Source organism: Berghia stephanieae, chromosome 2 (assembly GCF_034508935.2).
Source record: "Berghia stephanieae isolate SIO BIC M18660-M18661 chromosome 2, UCSD_Bste_1.3, whole genome shotgun sequence".
NCBI classification, from domain to species: Eukaryota; Metazoa; Mollusca; class Gastropoda; order Nudibranchia; family Aeolidiidae; genus Berghia; species Berghia stephanieae.
The window spans coordinates 12430717-12454091 of NC_088361.1; the positions used below are offsets into that span (position 1 = coordinate 12430717).

The 23375-nt window shown below is 39.5% G+C and overlaps 2 protein-coding genes across 2 annotated transcripts in view; both read right to left on the bottom strand.

Moving 5' to 3' along the window:
- Nucleotides 1–259, bottom strand: part of LOC144964330 (isopentenyl-diphosphate Delta-isomerase 1-like) — a 39541-nt gene extending 39282 nt beyond the window's left edge. The window contains exon 1 of the mRNA XM_078898436.1: nt 165–259. The gene's annotated coding sequence lies outside the window, so the exon portion shown is untranslated. The remainder of the gene's footprint in view (nt 1–164) is intronic.
- Nucleotides 260–2971: 2712 nt separating this feature from the next.
- On the bottom strand, nt 2972–22770 carry LOC144964331 (kelch-like protein 10). Its single transcript, XM_078898438.1, has 11 exons — nt 22456–22770; nt 20646–20822; nt 19057–19302; nt 17225–17395; nt 16224–16476; nt 15003–15150; nt 10935–11104; nt 9893–9986; nt 6533–6710; nt 5522–5613; nt 2972–4270 (listed from the first exon to the last, which is right to left on the bottom strand). Exons 1-11 carry the CDS (start codon nt 22633–22635, stop codon nt 4171–4173), a joined length of 1809 nt encoding a protein of 602 aa, XP_078754564.1. The 5' UTR covers nt 22636–22770; the 3' UTR covers nt 2972–4170.
- Nucleotides 22771–23375: the final 605 nt, after the last annotated feature.

The window sequence follows — 23375 nt, forward strand, 5'->3', positions numbered from 1 at the left end:
ATCGAAATTTCCATCAACTCATCAACTCACCTATCACTATCTACTCATCTACTCTCGTATATTAGACTCTAACTTAGAGAGAAGTCTACACTATAATTTATCATGAGAATACGATAACGTCTAGCCAAATAATATGAGTTAGCGCAATGATAATATGGTCTTACGAATATAATTCATTATCAACCGCTCAGCATCTGTTGCAGTGGCAGTGGCCCATGACTTTGGCTGGAGGGAGAAGATGCAAGCAAATCACTTCCTGATTATTAACTGTTTGTTGACGTGAGCATTGCAGTATAAACACTTTAGAAACACTCTAAAAAATAATTCACCCTTTTCGTTAAATTTATAATAAAAACTATTAATCTTTTATGATAATGATGTGATGATGACGACGACAACGATGATGATGATGGTGATTATTATTATTATTATTATTATTATTATTATTATTATTATTATTATTATTATTATTATTATTATTATTATTATTATTATTATTATTATCATTATTATTATTATTATTATTATTATTATTATTATTATTATATTATTATTATTATTATTATTATTATTATTATTATTATTATTATTATTATATTATCATTATTATTATTATTATTATTATTATTATTATTATTATTATTATTATTATTATCATCATTATATTATTATTATTATTATTATTATTATTATTATTATTATTATTATTATTATTATTATTATTATTATTATTATTATTATTAATTATTATTTTTTTATTATTATTATTATTATTGAAAGTCGCGTAATGTTTTATCTCAAATCTTTTTAAATTTTATTTGTAGGTACTCTCCATCTTGTTCTAATTCAACGGTGTACATCAAAGTAAAGCGTAATACCTCTTAGCAATTTCTTTGATATGTATCACAGGTATTTTGCTCGTCACTGCAGATTTTCACAACTACAAATTTTAATTACCTATAACAATTCCTCCCTTGTAAAAGGACTTTCTTGATGAGCAATTAATATTGTGATGTTCTGTATGAATCGTCACTGTGCTCGAAGTCTTTACAACCTGATGGAAACTCGTGATCAGCCGTCTCATGGATTTCCGACCTTGACGTGATGAGGGGGCTTGAGCGGCTATGTGGTCTAGTGGTATGACACTCGCGCTCGGCCCATAGCTTAGTCCTTGGAAAAGGCTCTTTACTCACATTCTCTCACCGTACTCAGGTGTAAAATGAGTACTTGGCCGTAAAACAACGTTGTCTTTGTCCGAAAAATTGTAATATCGCCTAACAGGCGGCATGTTCCGTCCTACATGTTAAATGTTGCTGTTGAGCACATTAGTGGATATTGCGCTATATAAAGCTCTATTTTAAAAATAATTTTTTTTTGGAGGCAAATAAAGGTCAAACGTGTAAATCCCGGATGACGTCACGAGACCATCCCGGGTATCGAGCCTAAGCGAGACACCTGAGTTGCTCGCTCGATATGTGACCAATGGAGATCCAACCCGGTGGCCGAATGGCCTCGGCCATCCCGGGCTCCACACTTTTATAAACGCAGCTTCCCTGACTACGAACAGAGATGCATAAATATACGAGATGGCAGTCGGTTTGGACGAATTCAATCCCTCGAGGGGGCGGAGACATACATTACATTCCTCTAAACTAGGTGAGAAGTTGCCAGGCTTCTCCACCAGTAAGAGGAGACACTGGGTGGTAGCTAATTGGCTTCAGTCGAGGACCTGCCTCACGGCAAAATCGCTTCATCAGTGGGGACTTTCCACCTGTCCAGCATGACATGTACCCGATGTGGGCAAGAATCCGAAGCCGCGGAGCATCTAGTTGAACGGTGTGTTGTGACGAAGCTTCTGGGCGGGTTTGTGACGCTGCACGAGTGCTGTGAAGCACCATAAGAAGCTGCTGCTGATCGGGTCGACTGTTATAACATAGTAGTGTGAGTACCATTACAAACTGCCGCATCAGAACAGTTTTATGTCGGAATGAATCGGCTCTCTAAGACTGAATCGATAATTTATTTGATACGACATCTAAACTTTTGTTTAGTTGTTGTTGGGTTTTTTTTTTGTTTGTTTGTCTTTTTTTCTTTTTGCAATTTAAGAAATTGTATTCACTCTCAATCATAACTCATAACCGACGTGTACACATATATGCAGTTCTGACATCCAAACCCACTTATGGGCCTAGTGTAATATTGTTGTAATGGACAATATTTTGCGTTATTTATTTATTTATTTATTTTGAATTCGATTACAACAATGAGCCCATAAAGAATTGGGTTATCAGACCTGCAAATAAGTGCACGTCGCTCAGAACGAATAGAAATGAACCCCCAAGAGGCATGAGGCCCATGGAGTCGGAGTCTATCCCAGTCTCTATAGCGTGAAACTGACAATAACAACTATTTGCTATCCTTTTGTAGGACGCTAGTTTACATCAAAGTACCTTCCACTAGATCTAACAGAACCAGCTACCCATTCACTGCTGAGTTGACAGGAGAGCTAGTGCAAAATCTCGACTCCACCCGGGATCGATCACGGTCCCGTTATGTGTGAAGCGAGTGCCCTACCAACTGAGCTATCGGGAACCCAATTGATCGATAAAACATATCTAGATTTCTGAAATATATGTTGCCTAAATTGTTGAAACAAAACAAAACGAACCCCCCCCCCAAAAAAAAAAACAACAAAAAAACACACACACAAAAAACAAACAAAACAAAACAAAACAAAACAAAAAAAAAATAAAAAAACAACAACAACAACAACACACCCCAAAACAAACTTGAGCTTTTTATATAGCGCAATATCCACTTAACGTGCTCAAAGCACTTTACAACATCAAAAACAAAAGGTGAAGATGAAGGAGGTGACAAGGTCAAGATGTAGAAGGATGAGAATATCTTGAGAATGGGAAGGCGGGGGGTAAGGAGCCAATAAACTAAAGAAAAGAAATCAAAGCTGAAATCATGTAACTCATTTTTTCTTTTATTTATTGCATCGTCCCATGATGTGTGTTTTTGGTAGAGAGTATCGACATGAATGGCCAATGGAACAATTTAAAGCACACACATCCAAAACACACACTATTTGATATTCACTCAATCACGTTGAAAATTGAGTGGAGCAGGCACGTATGTTGACATCAACAAGAAATGAAGTGAGTAGAAGAAGATTGTCAAAAGGCATTAGAGAATAAAAACTTCCATAGATTAGAACCCACGACTTTTTTGTAACGGCAACGCTGCCTGACCGCGAGAGGGACGCTGTCACTGAGGCAAAGTTTTTATTCTCTAATGCCTTCTGGCACTTTTCTATTCACTTCATATCTTGTTGTACTCAATATGGATGTAGCCTACAATTGATGTTGTTTTTTTTAAAATCATGATTGGTAACATACTTTAAAAATGAAATTAATGTTTATGCCGTTCCAAGGCCTGTTTATTGATTTAAAAAAAAATTATCTGTACTTTTGATTGTCCATTCGTTCTGTTCCAATGTTGATAAATTATTTAAAACAGACCGCTCAAGGTGGCAAAAATAGAACACGGCAAATGCAATTAGTGTAAGCCAACATAACTCTAGGCATGATTACGTTTTTGACTCTTCTTTCCGTGAACTTATAGCCTGACACAAGGAGCCACCAGGAAACTCATTTTTTTTAGGTTTGTGCAGCGTTCAGTGATCTGTCGTTAGTAGTGCTCAGGGAAACAAGTGATCCCATTGGCTGATTTATTGAATACAACTCACGATTTGTTTTCTTTTGTGGCCAAAGACTTGTCTTTTGACGTAATTGTTTGGTCAGTGTCCGGCTATAAGTTAACGATAGCTACGCTCCTTCTCCAGACAGTTTCATTAGTGACGGTAGTAAACTGGTTAACCAGTCAATTGTCGTACTCTGGGAAACATCGTATTTTAAAAAAATGGCCAGAAAACTCGTTCTTCAAAAATCGATTAAATTAAAAGACCCTCATCTTGGTAAAAAATCTCAAACTGGGGACTTCGGTGAAGTTCCAGGTTTGATAGTTTTTGCCAAGATGAGGGTCATTTAAATCGATCGATATTTGAAGGCCGAGTTTTCTGGCCAAATATTTAAATACGTGTCCTTCCAGAGTATGGCGGTTAACTGGTTAAAGACATATTGTTCTAGAGGCCTTTTCTTGGTGTCATGTATCGCTGTAGATGTATTCGTGCACATTTGGCAAACCTTTCACCACGCATGCGCTCAGGGCACTTCTGTACAGGCTGAGGTCATGGGCGTCATACCTGCAAAAAGAATAATAAGATCTCGCATTGTATGGAAGCAGATTCTAATGGTGCTCAGACTATCATGTTATGACGACATCCAGGACGCAAAATCATTATCACACTCGTGCACAGTCGCAAACCGGCCCGGAAGCCTCGTCACAACGCACCGTTCAACCAGATGCTCTGCGGTTTCGGGCTCTTGACCACAACTGGTACATGTTGGACAGGTGGAAAGTCCCAACTGATGTAGTAAGCGCGCTGTTAAGCAGGTTCTCGACCGAAGCCGATGGGCTGCCACCCAATGTTTTCTCTTGCTGGTCGTAAAGCCTGGCAACTTCTCCTTCCCCCCCCCCCCCCCTCAGTTTCGAGGAGTCGATGTCCCCACCCCCTCGAGGGCAAGTAAGGTTCTTTAGCCATGCAATGACGAGAGAGAGAGAGAGAGAGAGAGAGAGAGAGAGAGAGAGAGAGAGAGAGAGAGAGAGAGAGAGGAGAAGCTGATGGCAACAGAATTGATTGATTGAAAGCAAGCAACAGGGAGACTGGGGATGAAATTGGTGGATAACATTAGTAACTGGACCCAAGGAAGAAGTAATGTGGAAACCATCAGGGCAATGAACGATAGAGAGGGTTGGAAAAACATGATCACGCACACTAGAAAGCAAGGCATCAGATGATGATGATTTCACAAGGATGGGATATATAATCTTGCGATGATGCACTTGCCGCTGATGCCTGGGTTATTCCAGTCTTTCCGATGCATAGACTTTAAAGACAAATTTTCCATTTGGGACGAATAAAGGACATACTTTTTAAACAAATTAAAACGCTTAGACCGTTTCGGGGGAGCGAAGTGGCCGATTGGTGAAAGCATTACACTGGGACCCGGAAGGTACTGAGTTCAAACCCCGGTTCAGGCACTTTCGTTTTTTTTTCCTTGGGCAAAATGTTCAATCTCCAATTTGCAATTTGCTCACTTTGGAGAACATGGTTGATTCCTAATGCCATCAGACATCTCGTTTGATGGATTATCTAGATTCCTTCATAGAATACCTAGGTGACGGCATCTCACGGTGCGGAAAGGGCTTAATGTTTTTTAGACATTTCAGGGGCAGATTCTTCTCTGATTATCAATGAAACCAAAAATGGATAAGAATACGATATGATATTTATTTGATTGATTTGTATGTTAAAAATGAATCTATAGTAAAAGAAAAATCACAGACTTGTGTTGAGATGATTTACTTTATTGCCAGGAATGACTGCACTTACCATTCGTCTGCCTTGGAATCGTAGCACTCCACATTGAAGATGGTCGTCACGCCATTGAAACCCCCGATCACGAAAACCATATCGTCAATCACCTGAAACCACAAATACATGAAACATTATGTCAGTGGCGTGGCGTGCTTACAGTATAAGGTGGTGCCAGAAGCAGAAGAACATGACTTAAAACATGCTACATTTGTAAATACAAAAGAAAGGGAAAAAATTAAAGAAAAGACTTACTCAAATAAGTAAGAGGCGGTATATACCATTTCTCAGTTTTACTATTTTAAGAAAATGCTGTAATCCATTTTTAAAATATGGATGCGGTGCCAGGCACCAAAGCACACTGCTAAAACAACTTTTCTTCATTCTGGTCATAAATAACAATGTGAAATTGAATGTGAGCTTCAATTTAATATACGAAAACAGATAATAAAGACGTTTTAGGGATTCCCCTTTATCAACAAAACAGGATGAATGAAACACACACAGACGAATGAGATAATATGATAGTGGCGTTGTTAAGAGGAATAATAAAACAAAAACATTTTGGCTTCACAAGTATGTGATTATCAGACTTTGATCTCAGATTTATGACTGGCGTAGAATTTAACCATGTCGTTAATGTATCCAGGACAATCAGAGTGCAGTGATTTAAAAACAATATAACAGATCTTTTGCATCATACAATGACACAATTCGTGTGCACATACAGACCTCGATGGCAGCAGCCTCTTATGGTTCACACTATTATGTTATGACGATCGACCCAATCAGCAAAGTCCGGTCCGCTTTCGTGCACCGTCGCAAACCCGCCGGGTAGCATCGTCACAACACACCTTTCGACTAGATGTTCTGCCGTCTCGGGTTCTTGCCCACAGCGTGGACATATTGGACAGGTAGTTAGACCCCTCCGATGTAACGCACTTGCCGTTATGCAGCTCCTCGACCGAAGCCGATTCGCAGCTACCCAGTGTCTCCTCTTACTGGTATCAAAGCCTGGCAACTTCTCACCTCGATGGCAAAATTACTCCGCGGACTGTACATTTCAGGAATGGTGGACCAGGTCTTCTTGATGGGGCAGTAGCGCTCTCCTGTGTTCATCCTGGTGATTCCGTTGAAGCCCCCAAGGGCGTAGAGCATTCCATTGTAGGCTATCACACCCACGCCACTACGACGGTTTCTCATTGGGCTGGATGAGAAGAAAAGAAAACATTGGATATCGGATGTCTATGATGATGATGGTGATGATGATGATGATGATGATGATGATGATGATGATGATGAATATTATTATTATTATTATTATTATTATTATTATTATTATTATTATTATTATTATTATTATTATTATTATTACTATTTCAGAGCGAGGTGGCCGAGTGGTTTAGGTGTTGCACTGTGACCAGGGAGGTCCTGGGTTCGAGGCCCGCTTTAGGCACTTTCGATTTTTTTTCTTATGCAACATTATTACTTCCCAATTAGTCACTTTGGACAATATAACGGCAATTCCCGTTAACATCACATAATTTATTTAACGGATCATCTAGTCTATATTCCATCATGGAATGCCTTAGCTACGGTGTCTAGCGACACCGCTCTTTCAGCCAGTCGGCACCCGTCTTATGGAACCAACTGCCTTCATCCCTCAAAAAATGTCCGACTTTTGAAAACTTTAAAAAGAAACTTAAAACACATCTCTTTAGAAAATCATTTGATGTTTAACATTTCTATTAGGCCTACATGTTATAGATATCCTAAATTTTCATCTTGTAGCGTAGCACAGTTCGTGGTAATTAAATTACAAATTGATTAATGCTATTCCAATATGATAGATTTTATGGTTAAATTATCAATTTATTGTTGTGTTTTATTTGCATTGTAAAGCGCCTCTGAGCACATTGTGGATCTAGGCGCTATATAAATTCATTCATTCATCCATTCATTCATTCACCGCTCAGAAGGGCTTGACAAATATTAACGATAGATAAACGTTATAATAGGGAACAAAAGTGTAATGTCATAAAACTGGTTCCAATCTCATTGGAAGTGTAAAAACCATTCTTCGCGAGTACTGGATATATACCATGTGTAAATTTATCTTTTGGTTTCAGAGTGATGACAGCTTATTTTCTAGTAGTCTTAATATTATAAAAATAAATAAATAAATAAATAAATAAATAAATAAATAAATAAAATTGACCTTTATATAGCGCAATATCCACTAAATGTGCTCAAAGCGCTTTACAAGGGGTCCCTGGTCAACAACATTAAAAGTCCCTATGGGAGACTAATCGTTTAAAAGAACAAATGGTATAATAATAAAAAGTCACAATAGTAACAGCATCTCCTGTAGTACAAGGGGTCCCTGGTTAACAGTAACATTTAACATGTAGGACGGGACATGCCGCCTGTTATGTGATATTATAATTTTTCGGACAAGGCAACGCTGTTAACGGCCAGGTACTCATTTTACACCTGAGTACGGTGAGAGAAAGTGAGTAAAGAGCCTTTTCCAAGGACTCAACTGTGCGCCGAACGTGAGGCTCGAACCCAGGACCTTCCGATCCGAAAGCGAGCGTCATACCACTAGACCACATAGCCGCACAATACCTTTTCTTTTTCTTTTTTTTTTCTTACATATTGAATCAAAAGGTGGCATAACTATTTGGATAATAACTATATTATGGTTGTCAATAAATAACATCAATCCTCGCTCTTGTACGCCCATATCTGCCTATATAAATATCGTGTTACTCTAATAGTTATGTCACCTTTTGATTCAATATGTAAGAAAAAAAAAGAAGAAAGAAACGGTATTGTGCTGCTATGTGGTCTTGTGGTATGACACTTGCTTTCGGATCGGAAGGTCCTGGGTTCGAGCCCCGCTAAGCGCATAGTTGAGTCCTTGGAAAAAAAACTCTTTACTCACATTCTCTCACCGTACTCAGGTGTAAAATGAGTACCTGGCCGTCAATGGCGTTGTCTTTGTCGGAAATAAATTGTAATATCGCCTAACAGGCGTCATGTCTCGTTCAATATGTTACGTGTTGCTGTTGGCGTCAGGACACTTTGTAAAGCGCTTTGAATACGTTTAGTGGATATTGCTCTATATATAAGCTCACTATGTAATCTATTCATTATTAGTCCTCCTGAGGCCTAGTTACATAACACCTACAATGATTTGGAACTAGAGTGGTAGAATGTGTGACGTCACGAGTTTTCTACCCTATTGTGATGATACCTATGTATATTATGGACACAACTAAACCAAGATCAAACGATAATCAAAATAAAATTAAAATAAAATTCCCTTTATTCATCACATAGGGGAAATTTGTCTCTAGGGTCTATTCTAAGGGAAGACTGAAATAACCCAGACGTTAGCCGCAGTGCAGCGTCGCAAATTGAGCTGATCGCGATGTAACTTGCTCAAGGCCACACAGCGCAGCGGCGGGTGATCGAACTTGGTACCTTTCGGGTACGAAGCAAAGACTGTACCGCTGAGCCATGCTGCCCTTTTAATTCTCTCCTTCCCAGCCATTTTTAGAATTTCCCAAAAAAATCCACACCCACCCAACACAAAAATAGACTTTTCTTACTCAAACAAAAAAGTAACAAGCGCATTCTATACAGAATGTTGTTCAGCAAAATGATGTCTACAACGCATTGTTTAGTATTTATAGCTGTAATCAAAGCTTTTTTTTACATTTTGTGATGTACAAGAGAAATCAGAATTAGAAAATTGTCGGTTGCATCGTAACGAATGTGGCGATTTTCCTAGAGTTGGTTTTGTTTGTTTTTAAGGGTTTTACGGCGCTTGCAACACAATTAGGTCATACCAGCGCCAGTAAAAAGGAAGAAAATGGGATAGTAAAAATTTCTGGAATTACAATTAACGCACCAAAGAAAAGGTAAGACAAAGGGGAATTGGTTCAAATAGGAAACAGATGTAGATTCCTAGAGCACACCATCAAAGTACTTAGTTTGAGATCACCTAAAAGTCTCATCCAGACACAAGCACAGGTCCCCGCTAAGAGGAATACATTCAAATGTTTACACATTTGTTTTAAAACAAAATAACAATGCATAAGAGAGAGATGATTTACAATGAAAAAAATATAATCTCCCAAAACTATAACTCTCCATTCGACTGTTTTCCTCCCAGCCAAGGACTCCGGCCAGGTCAGGACAAAACTAAGTAATCTCATTCCAAGACAACGACAGGAAACAATTGGAAAACGGGTTTTGGTGGGATAGAAGACACAGCATGTACCTCCCTGTCCACTATGGGAGGTCAGGATCCCCACCCAGTCCTAGAGCTAGTAAGGAGAGGGATAATAATAGAGAATAATGACAAAGTTGATGACAGACCTGATCAGCGTCCATTGGTTGGAGACTGGATCGTAATGCTCCACGGTATTCAAACACTCCTGGCCGTTGAATCCACCACAGATGTAAATCCTGCCTGAAGGAAGACCTTAGATGGGTTAGACTGTTCCTCTATGTACTCTCTCTCTCTCTCTTTCTCTCTCTCTCTCTCTCTCTCTCTCTCTCCCTCTCTCCTTCCCTTGCACGCACGCACATACACACATATACACACAGATGTAAATCCTGCCTGAAGGAAGACCTTAGATGGGTTAGACTGTTCCTCTGTGTACTCTCTCTCTCTCTCTCTCTCTCTCTCTCGCTCTCTCTGTCTCTCTCTCCCTCCCTTGCACGCACGCACATACACACATACACACATATACACACAGATGTAAATCCTGCCTGAAGGAAGACCTTAGATGGGTTAGACTGTTCCTCTGTTGTACTCTCTCTCTCTCTCTCTCTCTCTCTCTCGCTCTCTCTGTCTCTCTCTCCCTCCCTTGCACGCACGCACATACACACATACACACATACACACATATACACACAGATGTAAATCCTGTCTGAAGGAAGACCTTAGATGGGTTAGACTGTTCCTCTATTGTACTCTCTCTCTCTCTATCTATCTCTCTCTCTGTCTCTCTCTCCCTCCCTTGCACGCACACACATACACACATACACACATACACACATATACACACAGATGTAAATCCTGCCTGAAGGAAGACCTTAGATGGGTTAGACTGTTCCTCTATTGTACTCTCTCTCTCTCTCTCTCTCTCTCTCTCTCTCTCTTTATATCTCTCTTTCTCTCTCTATCTCTCTCTTTCTATCTCTCTCTATCTCTCTCTATCTCTCTCTCTCTCTTTCTCACTATCTCTCTCTTTCTCTCTAACTCTCTCTCTCTCTCTCTCTCTCTCCTTCCCTTACACGCACACACACACACACACACACACACACACACACACACTCAAACACAGATGTAGCATAAAACGTAACGACACAGCGTGCGATCTAGAAGTTCAAACAACATGTGACTGGCACCCACCGTTCATGGACGTTGCCCTCGCATCACTCCGTCTATGGTTCATTGGCGGGATGAAGCTCCATTGATTAGTCTTTCTCTGAAATCTTTCCACAGAATGGAGCCTGAGCTGACCGTCGAACCCACCCATGGCATAGATCAGACCTTCCAACACGGCCACACTTACGTAGCACCTGAGTAGAAAGGGAATGAAATATTTTTTTCAGTAAATCGTAATATTGTCGGCGTCCCGACTCTTACTATGCGTGTCCCAAGTGGATTTCATTTACTCATTTCTTGGTCAAAAACTAGTCGTCTCCCATGGCACACTCTACTGTATAAAATAGACGCCCCCCCCCCCCCCCCTCCCAGCCCGGTCTATTTTTTTTTTTCCGAATTTCATAAAAGATCAGACCATTCAACACGGCAGCAGCCTCTTATGGTTCACACTACTATGTTATGACGATCGACCCAATCAGCAAAGTCCGGTCCGCATTCGCGCACCGTCGCGAACCCGCCGGGTAGCATCGTCACAACACACCTTTCGACTAGATGCTCTGCCGTCTCGGGTTCTTGCCCACAGCGTGGAAATATTATTGGACAGGTAGTAAGACCCCACCGATGTAACGCACATCGTTAGGCAGCTCCTCGACCGAAGCCGATTCGCAGCCACCCTTCAACACGGCCACGCTTCATTAGCACCTGAGGAGAGAGGGAATGAAATACTTTTCAGTAAATCATGTTACTGTAGGGGTCCAAGTCCAACCCTAACTGTGGAAGTCCCAGGTGGATTTTATTGACTCATTTATAGACTAAATACCAGTGTCCGATGACACACTCTTCTCTATCAAATAAATTCAATCCTCCCCCCCCCCCCACACCCCGTCTTTTTTTCAGAATTTTTGCGCATCCTCAGTCCCAAGGCGTATTCACACCCGCCCACCCCCCCCCCCCTTCTATTAAATTTCAGCTCACGAAATAGGCCGGTGAAAAAGATATTCTCAGTGCTGTCGCTGTTATATTACTAGCAGTATATTTGATTGAAAGAAAACCATTTTATACATCACATCTCGCTTCGCCTAGAATTAGAAAATGCCCAAAATACGCATCTCCTCCCTCCCCCCTTTTTTGGTGAAATTGTGCACCCCCGCCCCCCTTCTATTGAAGTTTGGAAAAAGTGCACCGCCCGCTCCCCTTTCTATTATTACCCCACCTTCGATTTGATACACTTTAATATGGCTCTTGAATAATAAGTACGGACAAAGATATTTATTGTCAATAATGACTCCAATTAAATTCAGATTTGCCACGCGACACTTTATATAATTCAACACACTCCGAACACTTGAAAACGCCTCAAGATTTGATAATCCGAGGCGGCCGACCTTTGTTGCATTGTATTACTTTCAATATCACTTTTAATAAAAGATTGCATATTTTGAAGTTTTTCGTCTATTTTATAAGAACACAAAAATAAGAGAGGGAACGTGCCCGTATGTAATATGTGGTCTTGTGGTGTGACACTCGCTTTCGGATCGGATGGTCCTGGGTTTGAGCCTTGCTTGGTGCATAGTTGAGTCCTTGGAAAAGGCTCTTAACTCACATTCTCTCACCGTACTCTGGTGTAAAAGGAGTACCTGGCCTTTAACAGCGTTGTCTCTGTCCAAAAAAAAACAATGTAATATCGCCTAACGAGCGTTATGTCTCGTTCTATATGTTACGTGTGTTGCTGTTGGTCATATATTTGTATTAAATACATTTCTTTGGATATCTTCATTTATTTCGACGAAGCGGGGAATTATTTGTTTAAGTCTAATATGAAATGGTACCTATCTCTAGTTTTGTTCAAAACTCATTGGTAGTGTGTAACCAATCCTCAGAACTATAAACGAATAGTTTACATATTGAATTATAAGGTAGCATAAATATTTTAGTTACAGGATGTATAGTCAGATTCTTGTGATGTGACTACGGGACATAATTGAGCAAAGATTGATGATCTTTATTAACGACCACCATTTATTTAGTCTAGATAAAAAATATGGCATCACTCTGAAAACAGAGAATCAATGACACAAAGTATGTATCTAGTTCTCCAGGGGGACAGGTTTCACAATTCCAAGGAGATTGGACATGACATTTTTGTTTCCTTTTATGCTGAAAGAACTCACTCAAAGTACCGTGCAAATGTGGACAAACTTCCACTCAAAGTACCGTGCAAATGTGGACAAACTTCCACTCAAAGTACCGTGCAAATGTGGACAAACCTACAATCGACAAACGTATCGTGGATAATTTCTTTTGTTGACAATGAGTTTAGGAGACTTTTTACAAAAAGCCAAGGTACTGATACTGCTGTACCAGCCTGTTCCAACTTAATACTAAGTTGGACGTCCACCCAAACACGTAGTCATCCAGGACAAAGTCAAGAGAACCAGACCGTACCAAGACCATTGTTCACAATAAGGCTGTGATGACAAAACCCTTTGATTGAATAATATTTTAAAAAAAAACCTTTTTGATCCCTTATTTATTTTTATAACACTTAAAAACTAAAATTCCTTCTTAGCGTTAGTTATTGAGAGTGTTCTAAATTTTCTTTATCTTAATTTGCGGCTATGTGGTCTAGTAGTGTGTCACTCGCCTTCGGATCGGAAGGTCATGTGTTTGAGTCCCGCTCTAAGCGGAGCATAGTTGAGTCTTTGGAAAAGGCTCTTGACTCACATTCTCTCACCGTACTCACGTGTCAAATGCGTTCCTGGCCGTTACCCGGGTTGTCTTTGTCGGAAAATTTGTAATATCGCTAAACGGGAGTCAAGCCTCGTGCTACATGTTTAATTGTTGTTGTTGGCTGGGATCTCCGTGTAAAGCTCTTTGAGCAATTTTAGTGGATATTGTACTATACAAATGCTCAAGTTCAACGTTTTAAAAAATTGAATTGAGTATAATTGTGCTGACTTAGCAACAAGCTCCACATGATAAGATAAAGAACTGAACAACAAGTGTGTATGAAAAGTGCCAGGCAAAGCAAGAAAGAAAAATACAAGTAAAAAACCCATCCCAAATATGGGATGTTTTTTGTCTTGTATTTGTTTCTGCTTTATCTTTTGGGGGGTTTTTTGTCTTGTATTTTGTTCTTGCTTTATCTTTGGATGGTTTTTCTGTATTTTGTTTTTGCTTTGTCTTTTGGGATGGTTTTTTCTTGTATTTTGTTTCTTGCTTTCTTGGATGGTTTGTCTTTATTTTTCTGCTTGCTTGGATGGTTTTTGTCTTGTATTTTTGTTTCTTGCTTTGTCTTTTGGGTTGCTTTTTTTCTTGTATTTTTGTTTCTTGCTTTGTCTTTTGGGATGGTTTTTGTCTTGTATTTTTGTTTCTTGCTTTGTCTTTTGGGATGGTTTTTGTCTTGTATTTTTGTTTCTTGCTTTGTCTTTTGGGATGGTTTTTTTCTTGGATTTTTGTTTCTTGCTTTGTCTTTTGGGATGGTTTTTTCTTGTATTTTTGTTTCTTGCCTTGTCTTTTGGGATGGTTTTTTCTTGTATTTTTGTTTCTTGCTTTGTCTTTTGGGATGGTTTTTGTCTTGTATTTTTGTTTCTTGCTTTGTCTTTTGGGATGGTTTTTGTCTTGTATTTTTGTTTCTTGCTTTGTCTTTTGGGATGGTTTTTGTCTTGTATTTTTGTTTCTTGCTTTGTCTTTTGGGTTGCTTTTTTTTCTTGTATTTTTGTTTCTTGCTTTGTCTTTTGGGGTGGTTTTTGTCTTGTATTTTTGTTTCTTGCTTTGTCTTTTGGGATGGTTTTTTTCTTGTATTTTTGTTTCTTGCTTTGTCTTTTGGGATGGTTTTTGTCTTGTATTTTTGTTTCTTGCTTTGTCTTTTGGGATGGTTTTTTCTTGTATTTTTGTTTCTTGCTTTGTCTTTTGGGGTGTTTTTTTTTCTTGGATTTTTGTTTCTTGCATTCTCTTTTGGGGTGGTTTTTTCTTGGATTTTTGTTTCTTGCTTTGTCTGGCACCTTTCATACACACTTGTTCTGTTCTTTATCTCACACTGGTGCCTGCTCCGTAAGTTCTGAATTTGATATTTACACAATATGCCATTACCGTTTACAATTCATCGGGGCAATCTCAGACCAGATCTTGGTTTCCACATTGAACACACGACAGCTGTTAAAATATTCCACCCCATCGAAGCCCCCTATGACGAAGATGCTGTGTGCAATGGTCGCACATCCATGGTAGGCACGGGCCCCTGGAATCAGATTTGGACAGAGTTCAGATCTAAAAAAACAAAACAGTTTACAATCTTATTGGTGGCACATGTTCTCAAAACGGTATTCCCCGGGGATATATACCCGATGCTTAACCAGTTAACTGACGTGCTCTGGAAATATAAGTAGTTAAAATTTGGTCAGAGAACTCGTCCTTCAAATATTGGCCGATTTAAATGGCCTTCATCTGACGAGTTTTCTCGCCAAATACGTCTTTCCAGAGTACGACAGTGAACAAGTTAATAAAACACAATAACTTCACTTAACTTACCCATAATTCAATCTTTCCGGTATAATACTGTTTATTATTATTATTGTGCGGCTATGTCGTCTTGTGGTATGACACTCGCTTTCGGATCGGAAGGTCCTGGTTGAAGCTTCGCTCGGCGCATAGTTGAGTCCTTTGAAAAGGCTCTTTACTCACATTCTCTGATCGCGCTCAGGTGAGACATGAGTAGCTGGCCGACAGCGTTGTCTCTGTCGGATTAAACATCATATCGCCTATTAGGCATCATGTCTCCATATACATTTACGTGTTGCAGTTGGTCAGGGACCCCTTTTAAAGCGCTTTGAGCAGGTTTAGTGGATATAGCGCTATATAAAAGCTCAAGTTTAAAGCTCAAGTTTTTGTTGCTGTTGTTGTTGGCTGAAGAAGGGTTTTAAGCCCGAAACAGTCCGTGTTTGGCATTTCTTTCTTTTTTTCTTTTTGAAACTGTTATCTTCATTATTTTGAGTATTAGTTCGAAGCATTATCCATAAGGGGGTCCCGATAGCTCAGTTGGTAGAGAACTCGCTTCACGCGCAAAGGGACCAAGATCTATCCCGGTGCAGTCAAGATTTTTATTTCCGACTCCTCTGTCCACCCAGCAGTAAATTGGTAAATAGATCTGTTAAATTTGGCGGAAAGAATTTTGCGATAGACTAGCGTCCTATCCAAAGGATAGCAGGCAATTGCTATTGTCCGTTTCACGCTATAGAAACCGGGATAAACTCCGGCTCTGTGGGCCTTACGGTTCTGAAGGACTGCTTATTATTATACATAAAGTTATCTCACCGATGTCGTAAAACTTGGAGACCACCCACGAGTCTGCTTTCGTGTCGTAAACTTCCATCAAATTGGTGGGCGTGCCACCGCTCCATCCGCCGAGAACGAACAACAACTCGTAAGGAACTCTCGGCCTCGACATGCGGTTGGACGGATCGGCTGTACGCATGTCATCCCAGTCAAGGTCGCATAGAAGACGGAGAGCCTCCACAACGATGGACTTGGCCGCCTCACACTCCTTGACATATTTGTGTGGCTTCACCTGCCTCAATAGAAAAAGTCTGCGTATATTATTTTAACTAGTTAACTGTCGTACCGAAACCATCGTTAACTTAATGTCTGACACTCACCAAAAAATGACGTGAAAAGACAAGTCTTTGGCCGCAAAAGAAAACAAATCTTGAGTTGTATTCAATAGGTCAACCAATGGGATCACTTGTTTCCTAGACGCTGCATAAAATTTAAAATATGACGTCAAACTATAAGTCCTTGAGGGTTCTAGCGTAGCCATAGTTAACATTATAGCCTGACACTAGAACCCTCTAGGACTGGCAGTTGACGTCTTTTATTTAGGTTTGTGTAGCGTCTAGTGAGTTGTCGTTAGTAGAGCTCAGGGAAACAAGTTATTTAATTGGTTGAACTATTGAATACAACTCACGATTTGTTTTGTTTTGTGGCAAAAGACTGGCATTTTGACGTCTTTTTTGGTCATTGTCAGGCTATAAGTTTACGATGGCTACGGTTCTAGTGCCAGGCTATATGTAAGCAATGGCTACGACCTGACAACAAAACCCACTATGACCCATATTTTGACGTCATTTTTAGGTTTCTGGACCACCTGGAACTCGCGAGGTCCAAAATTTGAAATTTATTACCAAGATGAGCGTTATTTAAATCGATCGATATTAGAAGGACAAATTTTCTGGCCAAATTTTTAATGACGTGTACCGTAAATAACTGGATAATTGGGATACAATGTAGTAGATAGCAGAATACCAGTGAATACTTGCCTTTTCAATAAACGTTTTAGTGGTGATGATGCCGAGTCGAATACAGACCAAAAGCTTGGCTATATCGGCTTTCCTGACGTCTGGACTATGGTCAATCCAGCGGATGACCGCATCAAACACCAGCTCTTCATTTCGGATGTTTAAGTAGTCTGAGTCTATAAGAGCTGTGACCTGTGCCAGATGTAAGATGTTAGTGATGGGCAGTGGCGTGACATGCTTACAGTATAAGTTGGTACCAGAATCAGAAAGAAATGACTAAAAACATGCCATATTTGTAAATACAAAAGAAAAGAAAAACAATTTAAAGCAAGGACTTACTCAAATAAGTAAGAAGCGGTATATACCATTTCTCAGTTTTATTATTTTTTTTACGACTGTAATCCATTTTTAAATAGATGAATGCGGTGCCAAGCACCACATCAACCCATATAGCCACGCCCCTGGTGATGGGTGCTTCTCTGAAAAAAAGTCTAGATCATATTGTATTTACCAGGCAGAACATCTGAATACCTTGACTAGGGTTGGTCGTTTTCTCTCTCAAAGTAGTCATTCACAGCCATTAAAACCCATGGGCCCGGAGTTAATCCCGGTTTCTATAGCGTGAAATGGACAATAACAATCACTTGCTATCCTTTGGATACGTTGCTACTCAATCGCAAAGTACTTTCCGTCAGGGCTAAGAAAAACAGTAACCCAATCACTGCTGGATGGACAGGGGAGTCAGAAAAAATCTCGACTGCACCCGGTACGACATCCTTTGCGTGCAAGGCAAGTGCTCTACCAGCTGAGCTATCGAGACCTCCCAGATTGATCATTGATGTCTTTTTAACATTACTATCTTTCTCTGGTTGCCTGCTATCCTTATAGAATTGTTGGTGTTTTTTTGTTTGTTTTTTTTTTTTGGTTGGTCAAACAAACATGAGCTTTTATTGATCATTTATTTTGTACTATATTTCTATTTTGTTCTTATCTAGTTTTATATATTTCTAAATTCATTCTTTAAATTGATCATTGTACAGCTAAATTATTCAATAATTAACCTTAGATTCTTAGAAATAAAGGAACGTTCATCAGACATTGGAATTAATCACAATAGCCAATAGAGACTGTTCCTGATGCAATGAATCAACTCATAAGTCAACTGAGAAATATCACTGACACACCATTAGGAACTTTCATAAAGATAACCAGTCTCTAATAAGTATTTGTAACCAAATTATGTGTGACAGCTACCGAAACTCTTATTTTTTGCTTTGGCATTATTGGCTCTCTTTACAATGATGGCAACAGAAATCATTGTCAAGGTCAGGAGATAGATATGTGTTCATGATATCATCCCCCCCCCCAAAAAAAAAAGAAAAGAAAATTGGAAATGTTCAAAATTGGCTCAAATCCTAGTTCTTCAACGTACAGGGCAATCAATATGTACGTTCTCCTCGAGTGCAATACATCAACTCAACCACCGTTCTCTCCCTTTGACCAATGAGTTGAGGTAGTGACAGCAGTTTTTGTGTAACCGTCTTGGGGTAACTTTGCGTAAAAGGAAACTTTGACTCTTGAATTCTGGACCAATTTGAGATTGTTTAGTTTTGTGGCAATTATTTCCCTTGACACGATAAACGCTCAAGTTTTTATATAAATAGGGCATTATAATTACAAAAAAGCTGAGATTATTGAAAAATGCTCCAAATTCACAGAGGCAAAGTTTCCACTAAAGGCAAAATTTCCCCAATTGACGGGTATCTAGAAATGATTCTAGGCCAAGAAGTACTGGGATAAATGTTAACGTGTGTTAGTTAAGAAAATATTTTGAAGGGTAGAAACTGAATTACTTGTTCTAGGGGCATGTTCAGAAACTCCTGGCTCGTGGACGCAACCTCGTGAAAATTCCTCAACATGTAGTTGTAGGCCTCTGTCTGAAGATCTGTACAAGAATAGGTTTGGGCGAAGTTCCAGATTCCTATGCAGTTCTCAGGGTTGATGTTTTTCTTGAGAAACTCACAGCATTGTTTGACGAGGCCAGTCACCAAAAACCGATCTGCCGCTGGAAGAAGTTCTTCGATATTGGACCATCTGAGCTATGGTAAAAACCAGTTGGGGAAATTGTATGTATAAACCAGATAAAATAACTCATTTTATTTCTGTAATTGTTCATAAACGATTTTTTTGAATTATGAAAAATCCTAATTTTGATTGCTTAAAATACCTTCACATTAAAATAATTGTATAAATTGCGACCCCAGGAACTCACAGCCAAACTATTGACATTTTGAAACGAAACGGGCCTTAAGTTTTACGGAAATTTTATTGTCTTCTATTCACCAAGAAGGCATTACCTCAAAGGATTCTGTAGGCATTCCAAATTTTTTAGACAGATTGGTAGGTTGATAAAATTGGAAAATTTGTATCTTGTCTCTTGATGTTGACACATTTTGCAGGCGAATAGAACCAAGCAACCTTAAGCTTTTATATAACGCTCGATCCTTTTAATCTGCTCAGAACGATTTACTTGGAATTCCTTGGTAATAAATACATACGGGATTTCTTACAACTTTCCCCAACAATGTGTGTGATCACAAATACAACACTAGTAGCTAATTTCGGCACGTGATAAGTTAGGCTTATTATCCATACACACACACACAAACACACACACACACACACACACACACATATGTAACATATTATGGCACGAAATATCAATTGATGAGAATTCATAGCTTCCACATTGACATACAACACTGAGTAAATGACGAAGAAGAAGATAAGAAACAGAGTCCGTGAATGTGAACCTGTTTAAATGCAATCTTAGAAAGTACTCTTTCATTTTGAAAAAAAGGGCATTGAAAGATAATCTTGACTAACATATTTATTAGATTTGTGACCCATCGTCTCCAAGCGGTATATTGTAGGGATGAATATAGAATTTATGAACACAAATGTAAAACTTTGGCTTAAATTGAATTCGTTATGGTGTTGAATATGAATACAGGATCTTCTTCTTCTTCTTCGTCTTCTTCTTCTTCTTCTTCTTCTTCTTCTTCTTCTTCTTCTTCTTCTTCTTCTTCTTCTTCTTCTTCTTCTTCTTCTTCTCTTCTTCTTCTTCTTTCTTCTCTTCTTCTTCTTCTTCTTCTTCTTCTTCTTCTTCTTCTTCTTCTTCTCTCTTCTTCTTCTTCTTCTTCTTCTTCTTCTTCTTCTTCTTCTTCTTCTTCTTCTTCTTCGTCAAGTTCTTCTTCTTAGTAAAAAAAACTTTAAGTTAGTATTTGTTATTCTTACAACTCAAAACTCATTTTTCAGGATAGACTCATGTCGACATACGGTGTTTTGAGGCGATGGGTCACATCTAACTGACACTACAGCTAAAGATTGTGCTTTTAAGACTATTCAATATTTTTATCTAAATGTATCCAAGAAGAACAACCTTGACGTGTCTGGTGTAGGCGTAGTCTATGAGCGCTGCCATGCAGTCCGGGCTGATTTCCTCAATCTTGATCTCGTGGGCGTCATGGTCGAACTGCACATTGGTGAACAATGCCCGGAAGTAAGGACTACAGGCAGACAGGATGTTACGGTGTATCGGAAATGACCAATCGTCTACCTGGATTAGGTGTAAAAGAATAACAAGAAATGAAGTGAGTAGGAAAGTGCCAGAAGACAACAGAGAAAAGCAAAAAAAAAAAAAAAAAAAAAACTTCGCGGCGGCGATGGGGGCTCAAACCCGCGACCATACTGGTACGACAACTTGGCCTAGTCGGGGAGATCGTGATTCTACCGTATGAGCTATCCACGACCTGAATACCGTATTGTCAATAATAGTAGTAATAAGTTCTTACTTACTTACAATCCAGAGTCGTCCTCATTGACTTTGGCAGCAGCCTCTTATGGTTTTCACACTACTATTTTATGACGATCGACCCAATCAGCAAAGTCTGGTCCGCATTCGTGCACAGTCGCAAACCCGCCTGGTACCATCGTCACAACACACCGTTCGACTAGATGCTCTACCGCCTCAGGTTCTTGCCCACAGCGGGTACATGTTGGACAGGTAGAAAGACCCCACCGATGAAGCGCACTGGCCGTGAGGCAGCTCCTCGGCCGAAGCCGATTCGCAGTCACCCAGTGTCTCCTCTTACTGGTATCAAAGCCTGGCAACTTCTCACCAAGCTTAGAGGAGGTTACGTCCCCGCCCCATCGAGGGGTTGAATTCGTCCAAACCGACTTCCATCTTGTATGACGTTGGCTGCCCACACTCTGCGATGACAAATTATGTCTGCCCATTCCTCCCGTCTGTTGACGGTGTCTTCCATCGAATTCTGTCCATTCTAGGATATTTTGTATATAACTAGGCCTAGATCTTCCTCTTCTTCGTTTGCCCTCCATTTTCCCCTGTACTACATCTTTCATAACAAGTTCACCGGTCCTAATAAACGCAACCCTCCACTCATTCCTATTGTCATCCTTGGTTTCCGCAAATTCAAATAGACATATTTTTTATTACCAATTTTTGTTATTTTTATTGAGATTTTAAATAGCTCAATATCCACTAAACAGTGTCAAAGCGCTTTACAGGGGGCCCTGGCGAACAGCTAGATTTAACATGTAGGAAGGGACATATCATATCGCCTGTTAGGCGATATTACATTATTTTGGGACAGAGACAACGCTGTTAACGGCCAGGTACTAATTTTACACCTGACTACGGTGAGAGAATGTGAGTAAAGAGCTTCTTTTTTTCAAGGATCCAACCACGCGCCGGTCAGAGCGGTACTCGAACCCAGGATCTTCCGATCCAAAGGACTAGATAGCGGCATTATGTAATGCTCAAGAGTAATACGAGTTCATTTTGGTAGGCCTTCCGAAAGCTCCTCTTTCAAAGGGAAACAACCCAAATATTCCTTCGACTAACCCTAAGATAAAATAAAACATTAGTTTCTTTAACTAACCCTAATAGGAAAAACAAACACCCTAGCACTTTTACTAAGACATGACTAACCCTCAATTTGGGAGGCCTTCCGAAAGCTCCTACATCCTTTTTTTTATATAATGTTCCAGTAAGGGGTTTGGGAGGGGGGGGGGAACTTTATTTTTTTAAAAGTCTCCCCCCTCCCAAAACCCTTAGTAGAACTTTATAAAAAAAAGTTCCCCCCCCCCAAACCCCCTACTAAAACATGATATAAAAAAAAAGAATACTGGGGTTGTAGGAGCTTTCGGAAGGCCTCTCCTTAATTTACCTTGATAATAGCATCGCACAGTTCCCCAGTTTTTCGCAACTCAGCAAGAACGGAACAAGCCTGGGCGCTCAGAACCTTTTTCATGTCAGCATCTGGGTCATCATTTGGCAATTTCAACATGCCAGAATTCAAGTTGCCTTCATTGGGAGTTTCAACGCTCATGGTTGCATGTTGTGTCATAGTTCTTCAAATTAGAAATCATGGTGTAGATGTTTTTTTAAAGGTTAACTGCGGTCATTTCAAACTTATTTAAACTTTAGATCTTTTCCATGTTCTAATGGTGGTGGTAAACAATCTATTCCAAACTCACAGTGTGTTCAATACAAGTGCAATGCGGTAGGAATGGGGAAAGATAAAGAAATGAAAAAGTGTGAATGGAACAGTGCCAGACAAAGCAAGAAAGAAAATTACAAGAAGTGGTAGCACGTCTGAACGGCAATCACAAGGTCTGGAGTTCGATCCCTAGTCGAGGCCGACTGATTTTTTGGGATGGTTATTTTTTTTTCTTGTATTTTTCTTTCTTACTTTGTCTGGTACCTTTCATAATACACACTTGTTCAGTTCTTTAAGAAAAAAAAATCATCCTAAAAAATCAGTCTTCCTTGACTGTGGATTGAACCTCAGACCGCCTGATTACCGGTTAGTCGTGCTATCATTACACCACAGACAACGTGTACTTATTTGCAGGTCTGATAACCCAACTCCTTATTGGCCCATTGTTGTAATGGAAATCACAACAAAAAAATGACGCAAAATATTGTCCATTACAACAATGTTAAACTAGGCCCATAAGTGGGTTCGGATGTCAGACCTGCATATATGTACCGAATTTACACACACACACACACACACACTCACACACACACAAACAAACACACATATATAACAAACAAATCAAAGGAGAATTGGACCATAAAAAG